Source organism: Salmo salar, chromosome 13 (genome assembly GCF_965601325.2).
Source record: "Salmo salar chromosome 13, fSalSal1, whole genome shotgun sequence".
Classification (NCBI taxonomy): domain Eukaryota; kingdom Metazoa; phylum Chordata; class Actinopteri; order Salmoniformes; family Salmonidae; genus Salmo; species Salmo salar.
The window spans coordinates 5,125,806-5,150,292 of NC_138303.1; the positions used below are offsets into that span (position 1 = coordinate 5,125,806).

Below are 24,487 nucleotides of genomic sequence, written 5' to 3' on the forward strand. Positions count from 1 at the left end.
TTTCGTGGTATCCATTTGGTAGTTAGTTTTGTCGCTGCAACTCCCCTACGGACTCGAGAGAGAGAGAGAGAGAGAGAGAGAGAGAGAGAGAGAGAGAGGAGAATGTCGAGAGCCGTGCGTCCTCCGAAAACACGACCCTGCAAAGCCGCACTGCTTCTTGACACAATGCCCCACTTAACCCGGAAGCCAGCCGCACCAATGTGTCGGAGGAAACACCGTACACCTGGCGACCGTGTCAGCGTGCACTGCGCCCGGTCCGCCACAGGAGTCGCTAGCACGCGATGGGACAAGGACATCCCTGCCGGCCGAACCCTCTCCTAACCCAGATGACGCTGAGCCAATTGTGCGCCGCCTCATGGGTCTGCAACACAGCCTGGGATCGAACCCAGGTCTGTAGTGACGCCTCTAGCACTGCAATGCAGTGCCTTAGACCGTTGCACCACTCAGAAGGCCCCTGAATCCTAATCTTAACCATTAGTGGCAAAATCTATAGACAGACAGACAGATAGACACTCAAATCTGATCGCTGCACAGGAGGCCGATTATATGACATCAACGCTATAGGAGATCAATATGGACCTGACCAACAGCGGCACGCCACGGACGATAGAGAAAGGACATTTTGATTCACTAAAGAAAACCACTGGCATAAACGATTCTCAACATGAGGTACTGAGAGTATATATATGATATTATAAGCAATTTTACATTACAATAGAAATAGGCCTTTAATCTGTTACATTCACTGATAACTTTGACTCTACGTTTGACCATTTAAGATATTTGATGTGAAAACAAGTCTGTGACTTGGCGAATGGTGGTCCTTAATAAGAGCATTCGCCCGTGATGTGGTTGGAAAAGGTTGGGAACCACTGGTCTATACACCACCTATGTTTGATTGGAAAAGGTATGTAATGCTGTGAGAGTTTTATATTAATTGTTAGCAATTAATACTTAACAAATAGGAAGACATTTCCGTTGTACTAGTGTCTGTGTTTTCATGGGCTCCACTCTAATTTCCTGCAGCTAATCTGGGCGTATGGCCACCCGATGATGGCTTGAGCTGACAAAATGAGTTAAATACTGCATTACAGAGACAAGAATGTGTTTTACTCTGAGATATCTTAGGAGTAGAACAATCCCTCATTGTCTCTAAATCATCCTTGCAACTGGGAAACTAAGCCAGGGTGGGGTTAAGACAACAACCCTGTGTAGATAACGACAGGATGAACCCAGAGTGGCTTATGATGCTCCTTGGCCTGCATGGGAGGGGTGGAACCAGCCATGACTAAGTATTCTTAGTGTCAGCTATATGAAGAACTCTGCATGTCTAAAAGTTAGGCTGCTCGGCCCAACAGTCAATACTGTGGGGTTGACTAGTCTCATTATTGCAATAACTAATCAATATTAAATAAAGATGATTGTTTGAAGAAATGACCAAGTCTCTCTCAGTATGAATTTCCACGACAATGCCTTTGATGCCCTACAGAGAGAAAAGACTGTCTGAAATGGCACCCTCTTCCCTATATAGTGCACTACTTTAGACCAGAGCCCTGTGGAACCCTATTCCCTATATAGTGCACTACTTTAGACCAGAGCCCTATGGCACTATGTAGGGAATATGGTGCAGTTTGGGGCATAGACTGAGTGTCTGAAATGGTGCCTGTCTGACACATTTCATTGTACCTTTATTTAATCAGGCAAGTTAGTTAAAAACAAATTCTTATTTACAATGACGGCCTAGGAACAGTGGGTTAACTGCCTTGTTCAGGGGCAGAACAACAGATTTTGTACCTTGACAGCTCGGGGGATTTGATCTTGCAACCTTTCGGATACTAATCCAACGCTCTAACCACTAGGCTACCCTGCCGGCCCCAATCTGATGTCTCAAGTGATCCTCTGTAGACTCCAGGACATTCATACTTCTTGCACTTAGCGGGGTCAGAGAAGAGGTCACATCAAATCAAAATAGTCCGAGTAGCCATTTCATTACAAGGAAGTGAGTTTGTGTTTATACCTGGACGTACCGCCCCCACCTACCGTCAACCAATCATGTCAGTGGCGAGCAGTACGAAGCCCTCTGGATTGTTTACTTACATTTTAGAGCCGCACAGGGATGTGGGAAATATCTTGATTTTGGCGGAAGACTCCGCAAGTGCGTCACACCCTCCATACAAAGCCTCCGACCACATTTTAGGATCAAGCATAACTTACCTGTTTGACAGGCCTGGTGTCTGGGGTGGAAAATCCACTTCTGAAAGTACCATGCTTATGATTCATAATGACATCTCACAATTGAATTATTTGCAAACAGCGAACCGTTTTAATGCGAACAAGACAAACTCGTTTGGAATTGGAGAAATAGGGTAAGATTCATATATTTTAATAGAGTTGGAAAGGCTCTTAATAGAGCCGTTTGGGATTTTACTGAGAAAACAAATACAGGGCCTATAGTACTGTAATCATATCTAAATTATAATGTTTTGTCATTGAATCGATTAGTCCACTAACGACATGTTAAATGTGTAGTGTAGGGCTATGAATTAGGCAGCTAGTAGGCTATTTGCTAACAGGCTAATTATGTTCTGGCCCGCCAACAAGCTACAAGCTCAGGAAAAAAATTGTCTGGGGGCCAAACCTAGTTGCCAACCCCTTGTATATTTAAGCAATAAGTCCCGAGGGGTTTGTGGTATATGGCCAATATACCACGGCTAAGGGCTGTTCTTAGGCACGATGCAACGCGGAGTGCCTGGATACCGCCCTCAGGTGCCTTATTGCTATTATAAACTGGTTACCAACGTAATTTAGAGCAGTAAAAATAGGGCTGTGGCGGTCACAATATTTTGTCAGCTGGTGAGTGTCAAGCAAATAACTGTCGGTCTCACTGTAGTTGCCCGTTAATTAACATAAACACGTTTATCATGTCCTGGCTTCCACGCAGACTACAAGCCGTAGATGCAGACCGTTGGAACATCTACACAAGTCTAATAAATCCATGTATCCTACATCTTCACAATAAATATATATAAATCCATGTAATATAGCCTACATCTTCACAGTAAATATATTATTTAGGCAGATCTAAAGAAGTATGATATGAAGAAAATGTAGTCTATTTCAGAAGAACAGAATAACATACTCATCTCAGCCTATGCTACCCTCCAGTCCCTAGACTTCCTGGCGCTGACGGAAACATGGATTACCACAGATAACACTGCTACTCCTACTGCTCTCTCTTCGTCTGCCCACGTGTTCTCGCATACCCCTAGAGCATCGAGCCAGCGGGGTGGTGGCACTGGAATCCTCATCTCTCCCAAGTGGACATTCTCTCTTTCTCCCCTGACCCATCTGTCTATCTCCTCATTTGAATTCCATGCTGTCACAGTTACCAGCCCTTTCAAGCTTAACATCCTTATCATTTATCGCCCTCCAGGTTCCCTTGGAGAGTTCATCAATGAGCTTGACGCCTTGATAAGTTCCTTTCCTGAGGATGGCTCACCTCTCACAGTTCTGGGTGACTTTAACCTCCCACGTCTATCTTTGACTCATTCCTCTCTGCCTCCTTCTTTCCACTCCTCTCCTCTTTTGACCTCACCCTCTCACCTTCCCCCCCTACTCACAAGGCAGGCAATACGCTTGACCTCATCTTTACTAGATGCTGTTCTTCCACTAATCTCATTGCAACTCCCCTCCAAATCTCCGACCACTACCTTGTATCCTTTTCCCTCTTGCTCTCATCCAACACCTCTCACTCTGCCCCTACTCGGATGGTATTGCGCTGTCCCAACCTTCGCTCTCTCTCTCCCGCTACTCTCTCCTCTTCCATCCTATCATCTCTTCCCTCTGCTCAAACCTTCTCCAACCTATCTCCTGATTCTGCCTCCTCAACCCTCCTCTCCTCCCTTTCTGCATCCTTTGATTTTCTCTGTCCCCTATCCTCCAGGCCGGCTCGGTCCTCCCCTCCTGCTCCGTGGCTCGACGACTCACTACGAGCTCACAGAACAGGGCTCCGGGCAGCCGAGCGGAAATGGAGGAAAACTCGCCTCCCTGCGGACCTGGCATCCTTTCACTCCCTCCTCTCTACATTCTCCTCTTCTGTCTCTGCTGCTAAAGCCACTTTCTACCACTCTAAATTCCAAGCATCTGCCTCTAACCCTAGGAAGCTCTTTGCTACCTTCTCCTCCCTCCTGAAACCTCCTCCCCCCCCCTCCTCCCTCTCTGCGGATGACTTCGTCAACCATTTTGAAAAGAAGGTTGACGATATCCGATCCTCGTTTGCTAAGTCAAACGTCACCGCTGGTCCTGCTCACACTGCCCTACCCTGTGCTTTGACCTCTTTCTCCCCTCTCTCTCCAGATGAAATCTCGCGTCTTGTGACGGCCGGCCGCCCAACAACCTGCCCACTTGACCCTATCCCCTCCTCTCTTTTCCAGACCATTTCCGGAGACCTTCTCCCCTACCTCACCTCGCTCATCAACTCATCCTTGACCGCTGGCTACGTCCCTTCCGTTTTCAAGAGAGCGAGAGTTGCACCCCTTCTGAAAAAACCTACACTCGATCCCTCCGATGTCAACAACTACAGACCAGTATCCCTTCTTTCTTTTCTCTCCAAAACTCTTGAACGTGCCGTCCTTGGCCAGCTCTCCTGCTATCTCTCTCAGAATGACCTTCTTGATCCTAATCAGTCAGGTTTCAAGACTGGGCATTCAACTGAGACTGCTCTTCTCTGTGTCACGGAGGCTCTCCGCACTGCTAAAGCTAACTCTCTCTCCTCTGCTCTCATCCTTCTAGACCTATCTGCTGCCTTTGATACTGTGAAGCATCAGATCCTCCTCTCCACCCTCTCCGAGTTGGGCATCTCCGGCGCGGCCCACGCTTGGATTGCGTCCTACCTGACAGGTCGCTCCTACCAGGTGGCGTGGCGAGAATCTGTCTCCGCACCATGCGCTCTCACCACTGGTGTCCCCCAGGGCTCTGTTCTAGGCCCTCTCCTATTCTCGCTATACACCAAGTCACTTGGCTCTGTCATATCCTCACATGGTCTCTCCTATCATTGCTATGCAGACGAAACACAATTAATCTTCTCCTTTCCCCCTTCTGATAACCAGGCGGCGAATCGCATCTCTGCATGTCTGTCAGACATATCAGTGTGGATGACGGATCACCAGCTCAAGCTGAACCTCGGCAAGACGGAGCTGCTCTTCCTCCCGGGGAAGGACTGCCCGTTCCATGATCTCGCCATCACGGTTGACAACTCCCTTGTGTCCTCCTCCCAGAGTGCTAAGAACCTTGGCGTGATCCTGGACAACACCCTGTCGTTCTCCACTAACATCAAGGCAGTGACCCGATCCTGTAGGTTCATGCTCTACAACATTTGCAGAGTACGACCCTGCCTCACACAGGAAGCGGCGCAGGTCCTAATCCAGGCACTTGTCATCTCCCGTCTGGATTACTGCAACTCGCTGTTGGCTGGGCTCCCTGCCTGTGCCATTAAACCCCTACAACTCATCCAGAACGCCGCAGCCCGTCTGGTGTTCAACCTTCCCAAGTTCTCTCACGTCACCCCGCTCCTCCGCTCTCTCCACTGGCTTCCAGTTGAAGCTCGCATCCGCTACAAGACCATGGTGATTGCCTACGGAGCTGTGAAGGGAACGGCACCTCCATACCTTCAGGCTCTGATCAGGCCCTACACCCAAACAAGGGCACTGCGTTCATCCACCTCTGGCCTGCTGGCCCCCTACCTCTGAGGAAGCACAGTTCCCGCTCAGCCCAGTCAAAACTGTTCGCTGCTCTGGCACCCCAATGGTGGAACAAGCTCCCTCACGACGCCAGGACAGCGGAGTCAATCACCACCTTCCGGAGACACCTGAAACCCCACCTCTTTAAGGAATACCTAGGATAGGATAAAGTAATCCTTCTAACCCCCCCCCCCCCCCCCCTTTAAAGATTTAGATGCACTATTGTAAAGTGGTTGTTCCACTGGATATCATAAGGTGAATGCACCAATTTGTAAGTCGCTCTGGATAAGAGCGTCTGCTAAATGACAAATGTAATACTTTGAGTTGTCCTTATGTTAGGTCCTGATGTGGCTGTGAGGCGACACTAGTTCATTTAGCAGGTCCTGATGTGGCTGTGGACTACACTAGTTCATTTAGCAGGTCCTGATGTGGCTGTGGACTACACTAGTTCATTTAGCAGGTCCTGATGTGGCTGTGCCATATGGCTGTGGAGCTACACTAGTTAATTTAGCAAACAAGATTTGCTTAGAATTCCGTGGAAATATTTTATTTTATTGTATGAAGAATATAAATGAACATAGCTGAATAAAATAGAAAGGATATTTTCTCCAAACGATTTGAGGGAGTGCTCACTGTCGTGGAAAACTGCAAGATTGTTATAATGCATGTATTGTATTATAATGGTTGTTTTATTCGACAGAATAAAGTATTCTGTTATCTATTGTGTGTGTGTGTTTTACTGAGGATGGGCCTCTGTGAGATAAATCTCCTCTGTCAGTGTTATGATGTCTATGGGTGATAAAACCTAAAGAACGTTCCAGATAACATGAGGTAATGTTTTTGTGCTATGAAGTACCAGGAACGAGATTAGAACCTCGTCTCAGGGACCAAACTGAACGATCATTTATAGCGAATGTTATCTGGCTATGGGATACTCCTTTCATTATAAAGTTTTCCGTTGTGGATTGTTCCTAAGATCTGTGGTTCGTCATGTAGGTTGAGAGGGGTGTATCTTGGCTATAAAAGATCTATGTATTTTTGTGTTGTCACTTTTCAATGGTTTCATCAGAAATGGTGAATCATTGAAAGTCATTGCTAATGCAAAGCTCTTATTAAAGATGTAGTTATAAGTATAACTCTGACTGGTGTGTGAAATTTGTTTCTCCTCATTTGGTAATGCAGAAATTAGCCACCACAACACATACAGCTATTCTGTGTTGAGCGGTTAACAAAGAAATAGGTCCTCCTATATGGTAAATTTAGAGTTATTAATGTAACTTTAGTTGTTCTACAGACGTTGGACTATATGTTTAGATTTTTAATACATTGTAAGGCTGTATGATGAGGTTCTAATGATGATTTGAAAGGCATGAGCTCTGCTTTGATGTAGTGTGTACAGTCTATGCAAAAAAAGTCACTGATATTCACAATTTGAAAAGCACTTGATAATGCCTAGAATTTCACGGTGGCATCCGCTTTGTGGCCTTAACGCACCCTTGCACCCTAAAAACAACAAAAAAGTATTTTTCGGCCAGTGGCCGTCGTGCCCTTCTTTGATTTGATTTTCAATTACATTGATGTCAGAGTGATTAGAGGGACAATAGAGTGCTGAGTACCAGGCAGTTAGCTAGTTTGGTAGGTTACTAATGACCATCAGAGCTTGGAAAAGCTTAGTTACCGTGACTAAAACGGTCACCTGGAATTTGACTGCCTTCATGACACGTGACCGCCGGTATGGCGGTCATACGGTCACCGTAACAACCCTAGTCATACCTGTGGTATATAGTCTGGTATACCACGGCTGTCAGCAAATCAGCATTCAGAGCTCAAGCCATCCAGGTTATAATGTAAATTCAATCATCATTCAGAAATCTGTGGATATAGTACTACATTTGAAGAACTCGTAGCTGTCTAGCTGCAGTACAATTACACTATATATACACACACACACCAAAGTATGTGGACACCCCTTCAAATTAGTGGATAAGGTTATTTCAGCCACACCCGTTGTTGACAGGTGTAAAAAAAAATCTAGCACACAGCCATGCAATCTCCATAGACAAACAGTGGCCGTAAAAGGGCTTTACTGAAGAGCTCAGTGACTTTCAACATGGCACCATCATAGGATGCCACCTTTCCAACAAGTCAGTTCAAATTTCTGCCCTGGTCAACTGTAAGTGCTGTTATTCTGAAGTGGAAACGTCTAGGAGCAACAACAGCTCAGCTGTGAAGTGGTAGGCCACAAGCTCCCAACAGGACCGCAGAAACCTGTAAAAATCTTCTGTCTTCGGTTGCAACACTCACTTGGAGCTAGGAACACCAGCATTTCCCCTACACCCGCTAAATATGTGTATGTGACCAATGAAATTTCAACTGTTCATCAGGAGCTTCATGAAATGGGTTTCCATGGCCGAGCAGCCGCACACAAGCCTAAGATCACCATGCGCTATGCCAAGCGTTGGCTCGAGTCATGAATCACGCTTCACCATCTAGCAGTCTGGACATATGGGTTTGGCAGATGCCAGAAAACAAAAACAAAAATAGTTTAGAATATCATTGTTTGCTGTAGCGTTGAGATTTCCCCTCACTGGAACGAAGGGGCCTGAAACATGAAAAAACAGCCCCAGACCATTATGCAGGTAGCGTTCCTGGCATCCGCCAAACCCAGATTTGTACATCCTGACTGCCAGATGAAGCGTGATTCATCACTCCAGAGAACACATTTCCACCGCTCTAGTGTCCAATGGCGGTGAGCTTTACACCACTCCACCCAACGCTTGGCATTACGCATGGTGATCTTAGGCTTGCGTGCAGCTGCTCTGCCATGCAAACCCGTTTCAATGACGCTCCCAACGAACAGTTATTGTGCCGACATTTGCTTCCAGAGGCAGTTTGGAACTCCCTAGTCTGTTGCAACAGAGGACAGACAATTATTTACACGCTCCAGCCGTCCCGTTTTGTGATCGTGTGGTCTACAATGTCGCTCAGTCGTTGTTGCTCCCTAGAACTTTCCGCTTCACAACAGCACTTAGAGTTGCCCAGGTCAACTAACAGGGCAGAAGTTTTACTGACTGACTTGTAAAGGTGTCAGCCTACGACGGCACCATGTTAAAAGTCACCGAGCTCTTCAGTATTTTTTTTTTTTTGTAATTTATTTAACGAGGCAAGTCTTAAGAACAAGTTCTTATTTACAATGACGACCTACCGGGGAACAGTGGGTTAAACTGCCTTGTTCAGGGGCAGAACGACATTTTTTACCTTGTCAGTGTAGGATCCGTCCCTCTCTTCGCCCCAACCCGGGCTCGAACCAGGGACCCTCTGCACACATCAACAACTGACACCCCACGAAGCATCGTTACCCATCGCGCCACAAAAGCCGCGGCCCTTGCAACGCAAGGGGAAACCCTACTTCAAGTCTCAGAGTGAGTGACGTCACTGATTGAAACGCTATTAGCGCGCACCACCGCTAACTAACCAGCCATTTCACATCGGTTACATCAGCTCAGGGGATTCAATCCATTAACCTTTCAGTTACTGGCCTAACGCTCTTAACCACTAGGCTACTGCCAATGTTTGTCTATGGAGACTGCATGGCTGTGTGCTGGATTTCTACACCTGTCAGCAATGGATGTGGCTGAAACAGAAGGGGTGTCCACACACACACGTAGGATATTCAACATCCCTACACCTCAGTCCAAGTAAGTCATCAACACATTCAAAATGTTTTTACAAAAGACAAGTAACATTGGGTCAGGTTTTTATTTCAGCGTAACAACGGCAATGCAAACCAACCATGAGTTGACAGGGCCTGGCTAACACAGCAGCAATAACAGACATGAAGAAACCAAGGTCAGATACCAACAGGTCAGGAGAACACTATTATATAGCAGTTTAAATTCAGCTCTTTTGTAAGTCATTACAACTCTGGTCCGTCAAAATGTGAATTCCCTGCATCAGTGAAAAATAAAAGGCCATTACAAGCAAGTGGTTGGACACCATGCTGGCTCAATGAGAAACCAAGATGGCGGTGTGCCACGGAGAAACAGGAAGAGGTCAGTGATGTGACTGAACGAGCAAACAGGTGGTTTGGAACAATTACAATACATGGAATGTGGTTGGAATGGAAAGAGAAAATAAAGATGCTGGAATGAAGAGCGATACAGAATAATGGGTACGAAGGAATCTGACAAATACACAATTCATCTTCAATAGAAATGGTAGAATAAGGAGAAGGGAGGGTGGAGAAAGGTTCAGAACAGAGGTGTCATTTCACCCCAGACTGCAGAGAGAGGGAGGGGTGACGACAACAGGTCAGAGAGGGAGGGGGGGGAGACGACGACAGGTCAGAGAGGGAGGGGGGGGAGACGACAGGTCAGAGAGAAGAGTTGTGTATATCCCAAATGTCACCCTCTATAGTACACTACTTTAAACCAGGGCCCATAAGCCGTTTTCAGTTAGCGAAGGTCTGGCGCACGGCGTTAGCGATGTGTTTGGCGCTGATGCCGTACAGGTCCAGGAGCTCCTGAGGTTTTCCACTCCGGGGTATACGGTTCACCGCCAGGCGCGTCACCATGATACCAGGCTCCTCCCCCACCGCAGACAGCACCGCCTCCCCCAGACCACCTGGTGACAGAGGAAGAGGGGGTTAGACCACCCCCGAGGGCCGCCACGCCGTCCCACCCCCAGAGGGCCGCCACGCCGTCCCACCCCCAGAGGGCCGCCACGCCGAAGCACAAACAGTTAACAGACATGTCCTCACCCTCTCTGTAGTGATCCTCTACTGTGATGATTCTCCCGCCGGTGGCTCGGGCGCTCGATAGGATGGTGGCGGCATCCAGGGGCTTGATGGTGAACGGGTCAATCACACGGATGTTCACTCCTACACACACACAACTAATGAGCCGTAATTCTTCCTCATCAAAATAGCATTTGTTATTGTTTTACCACATTTAGTGAACTACTGGACATTCAGAAAGAGCTGATCCATCAGAAACTAGTTAGTGGAAGAAAACAAATAATATTCTGAATTTGGATTATATAAAAATAAATGAAGATACTGCATTGAGACACAAAAAAAAATAAAATCAAGTTCTGAATTCATACAACAAGAACAATTACTTTGACTTGAATAATTATACAACATCAATCTCTGGCTGTTGGGACATTTAAGGAATAAAAACGTTAAGGTTAAATCCAGGCCACCAGGAGGCGCTCTTACCCTCGCTGGCCAGCTGGTCAGCGGCCGTCAGGGCTTCATGCAGAGTCACTCCAGCTCCAATCACCGTCACCTTGTCGCTGTCGGACTGACGCACCACCTTGGCCACGCCCACCTCGAACTTCTCGTCGGGGTCGTAGATCACCTTTAGTTCTGGTCTGGTGAGGCGGAGGAAACAGATTCCCTGGAACAGAAACATAAAAGGCTTAGTTCATACCGCTCGTCCCCCCGGGGTTCAGTCACACCGCCCCCCCCCCCCCCCCCCCCCCCCCTCCGGTTCAGTCACACTCCCCCGGGGTTCAGTCACACCGCCGCCCCCCCCCCCGGGGTTCAGTCACACCGCCCCCCCCCCCCCCCGGGGTTCAGTCACACCGCCCGTCCCCCCCCGGGGTTCAGTCACACCGCCCGTCCCCCCCCCGGGGTTCAGTCACACCGCCCGTCCCCCCCCCGGGGTTCAGTCACACCGCCCGTCCCCCCCCCGGGGTTCAGTCACACCGCCCGTCCCCCCCCCGGGGTTCAGTCACACCGCCCGTCCCCCCCCCCGGGGTTCAGTCACACCGCCCGTCCCCCCCCCCGGGGTTCAGTCACACCGCCCGTCCCCCCCCCCGGGGTTCAGTCACACCGCCCGTCCCCCCCCCCGGGGTTCAGTCACACCGCCCGTCCCCCCCCCCGGGGTTCAGTCACACCGCCCGCCCCCCCCCCCGGGGTTCAGTCACACCGCCCGTCCCCCCCCCGGGGTTCAGTCACACCGCCCGTCCCCCCCCCGGGGTTCAGTCACACCGCCCGTCCCCCCCCTGGGGTTCAGTCACACCGCCCGTCCCCCCCCTGGGGTTCAGTCACACCGCCCGTCCCCCCCCCTGGGGTTCAGTCACACCGCCCGTCCCCCCCTGGGGTTCAGTCACACCGCCCGTCCCCCCCTGGGGTTCAGTCACACCGCCCGTCCCCCCCTGGGGTTCAGTCACACCGCCCACCCAACCCGTCCATCCCCCGGGGAAAACGAGGTTCTGACCTTGGTGTTAGCAGCCAGTTCCACAGACCTCTCGGTGGAGACGCCGTCACTGGGGTAGAACAGCGTGCATGTTGGGATAGCGCGGAACATGGCGATGTCTTCCAATGCCATCTGGGAGGGGCCATCCTCACCTGAGGGCCGGAAGTAATGTAACAGCAAACAGGAAGTAACGTAACAGGCATCAGTAAACATGAATATAAACTAAAATCACTTGCAGATGATCTGTTAAAAATTTTCAGAATACTCAAAAATGTACGTGGGAAAAATGAAATAATGGCAATAGGAATAAGTCCCTCTACTTTAAGTGGACCACAAAACACTAGTGATTAATTAATGACTAATAAATTCATTCCATTACCTAATATGAAAGCAGATTTAACATCCCATAAAATCTTAACAGGTAGAACAAACCCCTAGAATGACATGGCTCCCAAAGTTTTTGGTATTTATTTTCTTTAATACCAATTACATTAAAAAGTATATTAGTTTATAAACAGACTATATGGGCAAATAAAACTCTGAAGAAAGTCTGGCTTGACGCCTTCCTTACGCCCAGAGGGCGGCTTGACACAATTTGATTTTCAAAAGGCTCACCGTTTCGGTGGCAAAAGGTGAGGGAAGGCCCCGTCCGATCGTAGCTATGTTCATTCACCACAAAATGAAGCTTGCCTTGTTACATACAACAGGGTAGGGAACTGAATAATTTCCTGGAACTAGTGGAGAGAAGACATGCCCTGTAACCCCACTTTCAGAAGAGCTACCTCTAACTGAAGTCCCTCTTGCTCTCCCTGATCCACATTACACCGTCCAATTATGGATTCATTTATACACATTTTATTTTTCATGATCAAAAACGTCCACAAGAGCCGATGTCTGAGAATTATTCTCTACCGTAAGCAGACAAAAAACGTCGTTTTAGAGAATTTGGCAGTATGCCCAAGGGACAGGGAATTGGAGTGTGATTGGTTATTGAAAGAAGGAGTTTGATTGGGAGGGAAGGGGGGAATTCTTTAAAAAAAAAAAAAAAAAAAAAAGTATATAAAAAAATTATAATAATAAAACTAAAATAAAATGCAAAAAAGTACCGAACGAAAGAGAAAAAAATAAATAGGTGAGATTAGACAGTAGTACTGACCAATAGAGACTCCACAGTGTGACCCTGCCAGGTTGATGTTAGACTCGGAGACGGCAGCCATTCTGATATGGTCGTAAGCCCGGGACAGGAAGGCAGCGAAGGTGCTGGCGAACGCCACCGTGCGGTCCCGTGTGGCACAGCCGATCGCCACGCTCACCTACAGAGAAAATATATATTTCATGAAAAAAAGGGATCATTTAATAAAAAAAATTAAAAAATTGCATTGTAATTCCAGAAAAGGTCAATATATCTGGCACTAATAGTGGAAGGATAAATGTTTAACAGTATTACTTGGACAGATTACCAGGATGAGGACAGCGCTGACCAGCTGGCAGGTGTCTTGACATTTTCAACATCTCCTTGACTCAGCCTACAATACCGACATGTTTCAACAGTCTAAAGGACTTTGGCACCGTAGCCCTCACATCTGTAAACCATGAAACCCTTTGAAAGGCCGGTCATGGCTCACGTCAACCCCCCCCCCCCCCCATCACCCCAAACCCACTCCAATTCGTCCCAACAGAAGACAATCTTCCCCCTCAAGAGGCCGTAAATATTTGTTATGGGCCCTCAGATCGTCAATAAGTTCTACAGCTACACCATTGAGAGCATCTTGACTGGCTGCATCACTGCTTGGCTGAGCTCCCTGCCAATCAGGACCTCTATACCAGGCTATGTTAAAGGAAGGCCCCCCCCCCCCAAAAAATCTATATTTTTATTAAATTTAACTAAGTCAGTTAAGAACAAATTCTTATTAACAATGACGGCCTACCCCGGACGACGCTGGGCCAATTGTGAGTCGTCCTATGGGACTCCAGGTTCACGCCTGGTTGTGATACAGCCTGGAATCGAACCAGGGTCTGTAGTGACGCCTCTAGCAGAGATGCAGTGCCTTAGACCGCTGCGCCACTCGACGTTACAGCCCTGTTATTTTCTACATACTCCCTGTATGCATGCATGCATGTATGTATGTATACAGCCCTGTCATTTTCATACTCCCTGTATACAACCCTGTCATTTTCATACTCCCTGTATACAGCCCTGTCATTTTCATACTCCCTGTATACAGCCCTGTCATTTTCATACTCCCTGTATACAGCCATGTTATTTTCTACTTCCTGTATATAGCCATGTTATTTTCACACTTCCTGTATACAGCCATGTTATTTTCTACTCGTTATCCACTGTATTCATTTCTTGTCACACTAATATTATATATATAAAATAATGGGTCCTTTTCCAACAATGCAGAGTTAGTCGACACCGGTGGTCTACGAAGAACGTGCCAAGTAAAACGTGATCATTCTGCCAGCAGTACCAATATTATGTGGCCTTAAGATCCAATCAGGACATGTGGGTACTTTTGAGAAGGCCTTTGGGGTATGCAAGTCCAGTTTAGTAGTCAGAGCCTCTCCTCACCATATTTTGTTCAGCGATGAAGCACTCCACGAAGCGTTCAGGGAAGGCCTTGTGAAACATCTCAGAGAAGGTAGAGTTCTTCATGTCAGCGTCCAGAGCCACCACTCTCTGACTGGACTGACCCAGTTTAGCCAGGGCCACGCCATACGCCTTACGAGTAGCCACCTAGGGGGAGAGAGAGAGGAGAGAATGGAAGACAGGAAGTGTTACCCAGGAGCCTACAGCTAAAGTTAAACATGTGGACATGAGTCAGAGGGGGGGGGGCGTGTCCCTGATATTGTAGGCAGGCGATAGGTCTGCACTGCGTGTAACTTGTCTCCAGTCTTCTAGTAAGAAGGGCTAGGCAGGGTGAAAGGTCAGCGGTGTGTGTACCTTGTCTCCTATCTTGTAATTGGGAGGGCTAGGCAGGGTGATAGGTGAAAGGTCAGCGGGGGCGGTATCTTCGTTGGGTAGCTCGGGGCAGATGGTCTTGTTGGGGTTCTGAATCTGAGCCTCCAAGTCTTTAATGAGCACCTCGGCCCGGTCCTTAGGCATGGGCTTCCCATGCCAGTTATCCATGTTCTCTATGCCTGGAGGAGGGAGATGGGGCAACAGGTCATTTACCGCATCAGGGAAACTTATATTATCTAGAGGTCATTAGACTCTGTTATATTATCCAACTACATTATCTAGAGATCATTAGACTCTGTTAGATAATATAACAGAATCTAATGATCTATAGATAATGTAGTTAGTTTGTTATATTATCTAACAAACTAACTACATTATCTAGATATTAGATTCTGTTAAATTATCTAACAAACTACATTATCTAGAGGTAATTAGATTCTGTTGCAGCCAGAGCCTTCAGTCTTTAAATACAACCTGTGATGGTACGTGTGAAAGTGTTAACTTCTTTGGGAAAGGGGGGCAGTATTGAGTAGCTTGGATGACTGACGTGCCCAAAGTAAACTGCCTGCTACTCAGGCCCAGAATATGCATATAATTAGTATATTTGGATAGAAAACACTGAAGTTTCTAAAACTGTTCGTATGATGTCTGAGTATAACAGAACTCATATGGCAGGCAAAAACCTGAGAAAATTCCAACCAGGAAGTGGGAAATCTGAGGTTTGTAGTTTTTCAAGTGATTGCCTCTCCAATATACAGTGTCTGTGGGGTCATATTGCACTTCCTAAGGCTTCCACTAGATGCCAACAGTCTTTAAAACATTGTTTCAGGCTTCTACTGTGAATAGGGAGAGAATAAGAGCTATTGGAATCAGGTGTCTGGAAAATTGGCATGAGCTCAGTCATGCGCGCGGCCGTGAGACCGAGCTGAGTTCCTTTTCATTTCTGAAGACAAAGGAATTGTCCGGTTGGAATATTATTGAAGATTTATGATAAAAACATCCTAAAGATTGATTGTATACATCGTTTGACATGTTTCTACGAACTGTAATGGAACTATTTTGACTTTGTCTGGACTAAACGCACGCGCTTTGTGAATTTGGCATGCTGGACTAAACGCGAACAAAATGGAGGTATTTGGACATAAAGATGAACTTTATCGAACAAAAACAAACATTTATTGTGGAACTGGGATTCCTGGGAGTGCATTCCGATGAAGATCAGAGGTAAGTGAATATTTATAACGCTATTTCTGACTCCACAACATGGCGGGTATCTGTATGGCTTGTTTTGGTGTCTGAGCGCTGTACTTAGATTATCGCATGGTGTGCTTTCGCCGTAAAGCTTTTTTGAAATCTGACAGTGGTTGCATTAAGGAGAAGTGCATCTTTAATTCTATGTAAAACACTTGTATCTTATATCAACGTTTATGATGAGTATTTCTGTAAATTGATCTGACTCCCTGCAAAATTACATTTACATTTTAGTAATTTAGCAGACGCTTTTATCCAGAGCGACTTACAGTAGTGAATGCATATATTTCATACCTTTTTTTTTGTACTGGCCCCCCGTGGGAATTGAACCCACAACCCTGGCGTTGCAAACACCATGCTCTACCAACTGAGCCACAGGGAAGACCAAAATCACTGGATGTTTTGTAGGCAAAACATTACTGAACATAACGCGCTAATGTAAACAGACTTTTGGGTATAAATATGAACTTTATCGAACAAAACATGTATTGTGTAACATGAAGTCCTATGAGTGCCATCTGATGAAGATCAAAGGTTAGTGATTAATTTTCTCTCTATTTCTGCTTTTTGTGACTCCTCTCTTTGGCTGGAAAATGGCTGTATGTTTTTCGCAAGGTGTGCTTTCTCCGTAAAGCCTTTTTGAAAATCGGACACTGTGGTTGGATTAATGAGAGGTACATCTTTAAAATGGTGTATAATACTTGTATGTTTGAGGAATTTTAATTATGAGATTTTTGTTGTTTTGAATTTGGCGCCCTGCTATTTCACTGGCTGACACTAACGTCCCACATATCCCAGAGAGGTTAAATACAACCTGTGGTGGTACGTGTGAAAGGGTTAAATACAGCCTGTGGAATTGCAGTACTGGGTGTATTCATTAGTGCACAACGTTGCAAAAACATTCAAATTAAAACTAGCATTTCTTATTGAACAAATTCAGATTAGTCCCTTTTGGGTTTTGGCCCGTTTACTTCTGTTTAGTTCCTGGTTACTACACCCCTCCCATCTCCATCTACCTTTGAGTCCTCTACCCTTGAAGGTCTTGGCAATGATCATAGTGGGTTTTCCCTTCACCTGCTGGGCCTGCCACAACGCTTTACACAGCTCCTCAACGTCATGACCATCCACTACATACGTGTTCCACCTAGATATGGAGAAAGACCGGGTTAAAACACAAAACAGCGTGACCCCTGGTAGAAAAGAGAAAAAAAAAGGACAGTAGGAGGAGAGTTGGGATGAGACCCCGATTAGACCACAGATGTGAGGAAGAGCGGAAGGTACTGACCCGAACGCTTCGCAGCGTTTGCGGTACACGTCCATGTCGTGTTTGAGAGGAGCAGCTTCACTCTGTCCCAGACGGTTAGCGTCGATAATAGCAACCAGGTTATCCAGGTTGTAGTGGGAACCAAACGCCATGGCCTCCCAGACAGCCCCCTCGGAACACTCCCCGTCACCCAGCATGCAGTACAGACGGTAACTAGGGACACATTACAATAGTTACATTTTCATTTAAAAAAATTAATAAAAAGATACAATGTAACTTTGGGTGCTCTAACCAAATTCACAGACAGCTCTATAACACATTTCCATCTCATTGAACACAAGATGTTACAGCCAGAGCCACTGCAGTCGCAGCCAGAGTGAGAGACCGTACTGAGAGACTAAGCTTTCATTGTGTTAAAGCAACCAACAAGTGCTCCAAAGCCTTCCAGTACATATCGCTGAACACAAGGCAGTGTTAAACTGTCAACACCTGTCTGAGTGACCTTTGACCTTCCTAGAACATCACTGCTGGGTGAGAGGTACTTTGTGGGATAGCGTCACAGCTTCGGAGGATGTGTGTGTGTGTGTACCTGGACTTGTCGAAGTGTTTCCCGGTGTAAGCCATCCCGCAGGCGGCCCCCAGCCCCTGTCCCAGAGACCCCGTTGCCACGTCAACAAACTCCAGTTTCTGTAGAACAGTTGGAGTTAGTCAAACCTGAGCCGGGTCACGTTCATTAGGGCATGCAACTGAAAACGCTTCAAAATATTGTTTCTTAGTGACAAGTCCAGGTTTGTCCCTCCCCCGTTTCAGTCAGTTTTCTGTTTTGAGCCTAATGAACAACTCTTCAATGGGGTTAAAGGTTAGATACAGTTGTGGGGGTCAGGGGTTACAGGTTGCTTACAGTTGTGGGGTCAGGGGTTACAGGTTGCTCACAGTTGTGGGGGTCAGGGGTTACAGGTTGCTCACAGTTGTGGGGGTCAGGGGTTACTTACAGGTGTGGGGTGACCCTCCAGGTCAGAGTCTATCTTCCTAAGGTTAATCAGGTCAGCCTCCTTCACAAAGCCCGCCTCTGCCCAGGCAGCGTACAGGATTGGTGCAGCATGACCCTGGAGGAAAACAGCCAATCAGAGAACAGTACAAGACTCAGAGAGTGCTTGGGAAATGTAGTGCAATTTGAAAGAACAGACAGGTGAGCAGTGTGGACAGCGAGCAGGTGTGTAGAACATACGGCTGCCCAACAAAACAATCTCTTGGGTCGACTGATAGTCTGTTCTATTGACCAAATGATTTAAATCATTTTTACATATAAAAAAATAAAGAGTTTACGCCTTTCCTAGAGCATAGCAAAGACTAAAAAGAACAGAATGGGAAACTTTATTAAACTCAAACAAGTAGGATCTGTCATATTTCAACAGAGATGATTTATAAAGCCAGGCACATTTAACAGACTATTGATTATAGACCTAATTAACTTGTGGTATCCTCTCAATTTTCTTAAGACAACTAAGGCAAGGGCTGTTCTTGTCCCACTGTAGCTCAGTTGGTAGAGCATGGCGCTTGCAACGCCAGGGTTGTGGGTTCGATACCCACGGGGGGGCCAGTATGTAAAAAAATGTATGCACTCTACTGTAAGTCGCTCTGGATAAGAGCGTCTGCTAAAATGACTAAAATGTCCTAACTCCGCCGCATTGTTCTCAACACCAATACGCTGGTTAACTTTGCTATTATGCACATAGCAACATGGCCAGGGGAAAAGGGCAGTAATTCAGCAGCGAACAGATGGGGGTCAGTCCTAGTAGAGGGTGTGAATGCAGACTCACCTTGGAAAGTACGAAGCGGTCGTTACATTGGTTGCGTGGGTCAGAGGCTTTGTAACGCATCGTATGGAAGAACAACACGGACATGAGCTCTGCTGCACTGCAACATGTGGTGGGATGACTGGAAACAGGGTGAGATCGAGAGATCGAGAGAGAGACGGGCCCGGCAGAGCGAGAGAGAAGGGACGGGGGGAGAGAGAGAGAAGGGACGGGCATTGAGAGCAGGTTGTCAGTAACAGTTGCCTTTAAGCAGCTGTTAATTTGTGAATCCACTCACATGCATGTTACCCAGTCACACAGCATTCTGAGGATCTGTATTAAAAATGTTCACCTGACAGTTACACAAAAACGAAACCATTAAAAAAAAGACAGTTCATAAAGGAAATCATTCAATTGAAAATTTATTAGGCCTTAAATCTATGGATTTCAAAGTGAGGGGGAATAACATTGACATCTCCGTCGACATTGAGTTGATCAGGCTGTTGACTGTGGAATGTTATCCCACTCCTCTTCAACGGATATGCAAAGGTGCTGATATTTGTTAAACCATCTGGAATATTCCCCCAGGTTGAGCCAATTAGTTGTTTCATGCAAGGAATCATGTTCTACTTCAAAAACACACAATCCACGGTCTGCTGTTGTGCGGTCGCCAGTCTGTTGTCCGTTTTGTATTACTCTCTCCACTGGCTTCCAGTTGAAGCTCGCATCCGCTACAAGACCATGGTGCTTGCCTACGGAGCTGTGAGGGGAACGGCACCTCCGTACATTCAGGCTCTAATCAGGCCCTACACCCAAACAAGGGCACTGCGTTCATCCACCTCTGGCCTGCTGGCCCCCCTACCTCTGAGGAAGCACAGTTCCCGCTCAGCCCAGTCAAAACTGTTCGCTGCTCTGGCACCCCAATGGTGGAACAAGCTCCCTCACGACGCCAGGACAGCGGAGTCAATCACCACCTTCCGTAGACACCTGAAACCCCACCTCTTTAAGGAATACCTGGGATAGGATGAAGTAATCCTTTTAACCCCCCCACCCCATAAAATATTTAGATGCACTATTGTAAAGTGGTTGTTCCACTGGATATCATAAGGTGAATGCACCAATTTGTAAGTCGCTCTGGATAAGAGCATCTGCTAAATTACTTAAATGTAAATATACCAGCCCTGTCCCCATAGGAGGCCTTGTCTGATGCCAGGAGATCACTGTAAATAAGAAGGTTTGTAATTGACTAGCCTGGTTAATTTCTCTAGGGTAGGGGGCACTATTTTCACCTCCAGATGAAAAGCGTGCCGAAAGTAAACTGCCTGCTACTCAGGCCCAGAAGCTAGGATATGCATATAATTGGTAGATTTGGATCGAAAACTCTAAAGTTTCCAAAACTGTTAAAATAATGTCTGTGAGTATAACAGAACTGATTTGGCAGGCAAAAACCTGAGAAAAAGACATCCAGGAAGTGGGATTTTTGTTTTGTTTTGTAGTTTTCTATTGACTGCCTTTACAGTATCCATTGACTTAGGACTCAAATTGCACTTCCTATGGCTTCCACTAGATGTCAACAGTCTTTAGAAATTGTTTCAGGCTTGTTTTCTGAAAAATGAGGGAGTAAGACCAGTCTGAATGACTGGACCCTGCAGTGTCAGAGCTTTTTCATGCGCGCGACCGAGAGTGCGCCTTTGTTTACCTTTTATATCGACGACGTTATTGTCCGGTTGAAATATTGATTATTTAGGCTAAAAAACAACCTTAGGATTGATTAGAAACATCGTTTGACATGTTTCTACGAACTTTACGGATACTATTTGGATTTTTCGTCTGCCTGTTGTGACTGCGTTTGAGAGGATTACTGAAGAAAACGAACAAAAACTGAGGTTTTTGGATATAAAGAGAAACTTTCAAACAAAATTAACATTTGAGTAAATGAATGTCTGAGTGCAACCATATGAAGATCAAAGGTAAGTGATTAATTTTCTCTATTTCTGACTTTTGTTACTCCTCTACTTGGCTGGTTACTGTATGTAATGTTGTGTGTGCTGGGCGCTGTCCTCAGATAATCACATGGTTTGCTTTCACCATAAAGCCTTTTTGAAATCTGACACCGTGGTTGGATTAACAAGAAGTCAATCTTTAAATCCATGTATAACACTTGTATGTTTCATTAATTTTTATAATGAGTATTTGTTTTTTGAATTTGGTGCTCTGCAATTTCACTGGATGTTGGCCAGGTGGGACAGTAGCAGACCCTAGTGAGGTTAAATAAAATAGGACTCTGGTCAAAAGTGCACTATATAGGGAGGGAATAGTGTGTCATTTGGAACAAACAGGTAGTAGTTATCGTATGCAAAAAAAACACGCCGTGTCGTCAGAACCACACCGTGTCAACATTAAAGCTACGACAGCATGCTATTCAACCATTTACCTCCAAGCAGATCTTCCAGTGACTGAAACCTGCTGAAATTGACAAGTTTAGACAAAGTACACATGTATTATCACCCGTTTAAAAAAAAAAAAAAATTTTAAAACTGATTGAGTATTTAGGTAGGTCTAAAGCAGTTTAGATTTTCAGCTCACAAAAATCCAAGTGCCGTAGAAAGTATCAAGTTTCCAGCCACCATGATCCTACAGTATGAGAATGGGTTAGGTTATGGCCAGGCCTGAAATACTCCTGTTTGTTTTGATAGACTGAAATAAACCAGATCAACCACTCTACCAAGTAAGGCTATTAGTTTCCCCTGTGAGCAACTGACTGAAAACCAGGAAGTTATCAATAACCAGTAGGTCACCATGCTTCAAACTTGTTCCCTTTCCTGGACAGTGTATTAGGCTTGGGCGATACACTGGGATATTTAAACATTTGTTTTAGTGAACCTTTCTTTAACTAAGCATACCGACGGTATGATTTAATGTCTTTTGTATAATAATAAATATATTTTTTGCAGGTGCTATGCGACTGTTAACTCTCTAAGATGTGTCATATAAATTATATCCAGCTCTGGGCTCCAGCTAAGCATTTGGTTTGTTAACTTGCTCGCTAAGTGGCTAAATCAAGCTTCTTGGATACAACAAAGACACATCAAGCCTCTCCTGTATCAAGACGCAAGTTGCCTCTCTTTTTTTAAAGAAAGGAGCACCCCATGTGTACACGGCATGAATTCATGACAGTAAGGAGGAAGTTCGACAAGGAAATAGTCTTGTCTTATAAACTCAGTCGCCAAGTATGCCTTCTTTATGGTTCCTCCAACTGTTAGCCCATGGGTGATTTGGCTGCCACAACTTGAACAAACAAAAAAAGTGCCCAAAAGTTGAGCACTACCCACATAGGGAATAGGGTGCAGTTTGGTACACCAAGCCCAACCACATTAGTATAGTGACCCTTTCTTCTCCAGCCCACAGACACTTTCCCAAAGGTCATGTTGAGAAAGAACTGCTTCTATGGTGTAGCAATAATGCTCAGAAAGGAAAACAAAAAAGGGTTATTTTGATTTGGCTGAAATATTGCCACGTTTTGCAATAACACAATAAGTTATGCAATGAGAGGCCCCCTTCTGCCCAGTCTTCATTTAGGTCAATGTCCCTATTGTACTGCAGGTTAAAACTACAGCAGCAGAGCTAGTCCATGACTAAGCACATTTAACGTTGGAAGCGAGTTTGTACGAGTCAAAGGGCATTTCTAAACCCACACCCTTATCTGTCCCTCAACGTGTTACCAGGAGGCCATCTGTCCCTCAACGTGTTACCAGGAGGCCATCTGTCATTCAACGTGTTACCAGGAGGCCCATCTGTCATTCAACGTGTTACCAGGAGGCCATCTGTCATTCAACATGCTACCAGGAGGTAATCTGAACGTGGGTCTGCAGCTTTAAATCAGAGACTGAACTCAACCACATGTCTCTCCGTGACTTGTATTAACGGTGCTAAAATTAATATATATATATAAGCCCTAGCCATAACTAAAATACAAACAATAACTAAATATTCAACACGGGTATGATGCCAGTTATAATTAATCTAGATTAAAGTTGATTAAAATGATCGCGTGAATCCACATTTACGGTCATTAAAACGACGTCCTTTTTGTATTTATTACTCTCTGACGCAGATTTATAGCTAACAAATGTTAGCTCCTTTAGCTAGCTAGCTACCGTAGTACACCCCACGTCAAATAAAAATACACTTCACTAATAAATAAATAAAACATTTACACCTGAAGGAAACCGCTTTATTTATCTAGTTAAAAAACGACAACCGCCTGCTTGGAAATACTAATCCACACGTGTAGCACATCCACGCAGGTCTAAATCTAGTTAAACTAAACTACATTAATCAACATTCAAACCTTATTTCTCATCACTTTTTTACAGAAATAAAATAAATATAATACGTACCCAGAGTTGGAGGCGCATGTTGCTTTGACCGAGTTGATCCGTAACTTGTTAGCAATGTCTTTCAGGCCCTGCAGCGTCTTCTCGTCCGGTTTGTGGTAGTTAGCCATGCTGGAGATACGGTACCGGACACCGGGTCGGTAAATAACTAGCACGGATATTCTCCCCGGGGTGTCGGTCGAAGTTAACAAAATTGATTAATCGGTGTATCAACCGTGCGAGTTAGCAGGGGACTGAATGAACGGTGTAAAACGAAGAGAGGAACCGGAGGAGAGGTAACCGGAAGAGAGGAGCTGTAACCGAAGAGAAGAACCGGAAGAGAGAGGCGTCTTTATCTGCACCCTCCGCGGACACGCCCAATGGAGTCACTCATTGGAGGAAAGCAGGTCGCGCAACTTGTGGAGGTATTCGTTTAGCCAGACACGGGTTTCAACCTGAGAGACTAGGCCAGAGACGGGTTGCAACCTGAGAGAGACTAGGCCAGACACGGGTTGCAACCTGAGAGAGACACTTGGCCAGACACGGGTTGCAACCTGAGAGAGACACTAGGCCAGACACGGGTTGCAACCTGAGAGAGACACTAGGCCAGACACGGGTTGCAACCTGAGAGAGACTAGGCCAGAGACTAGGCCAGACACGGGTTGCAACCTGAGAGAGACTAGGCCAGACACGGGTTGCAACCTGAGAGAGACTAGGCCAGACACGGGTTGCAACCTGAGAGAGACTGGGCCAGAGACTAGGCCAGAGACTAGGCCAACTCTAAACCAGTGTTTCCCCAAACTCGGTCCTCGGGAGTGGTGCACGTTTTGGTTTTTGCCCTAACACTACATAGCTGATTCAAATAATCAAAGCTTGATGATTCATTTATTATTT

The 24,487-nt window shown here is 46.0% G+C and overlaps 1 protein-coding gene across 1 annotated transcript; it reads right to left on the reverse strand.

The window, feature by feature from the left end:
- Positions 1-9,483: 9,483 nt before the first annotated feature.
- Positions 9,484-23,903, reverse strand: tkt (transketolase). The gene is given in 13 exon segments (NM_001140534.1): positions 9,484-10,361; positions 10,498-10,617; positions 10,957-11,137; positions 11,963-12,093; positions 13,098-13,254; positions 14,517-14,681; positions 14,889-15,085; positions 17,174-17,301; positions 17,443-17,634; positions 18,011-18,108; positions 18,414-18,527; positions 19,242-19,359; positions 23,618-23,903. Coding segments are annotated over 13 exon segments (1,881 nt in total). The 5' UTR covers positions 23,725-23,903; the 3' UTR covers positions 9,484-10,188.
- Positions 23,904-24,487: the final 584 nt, after the last annotated feature.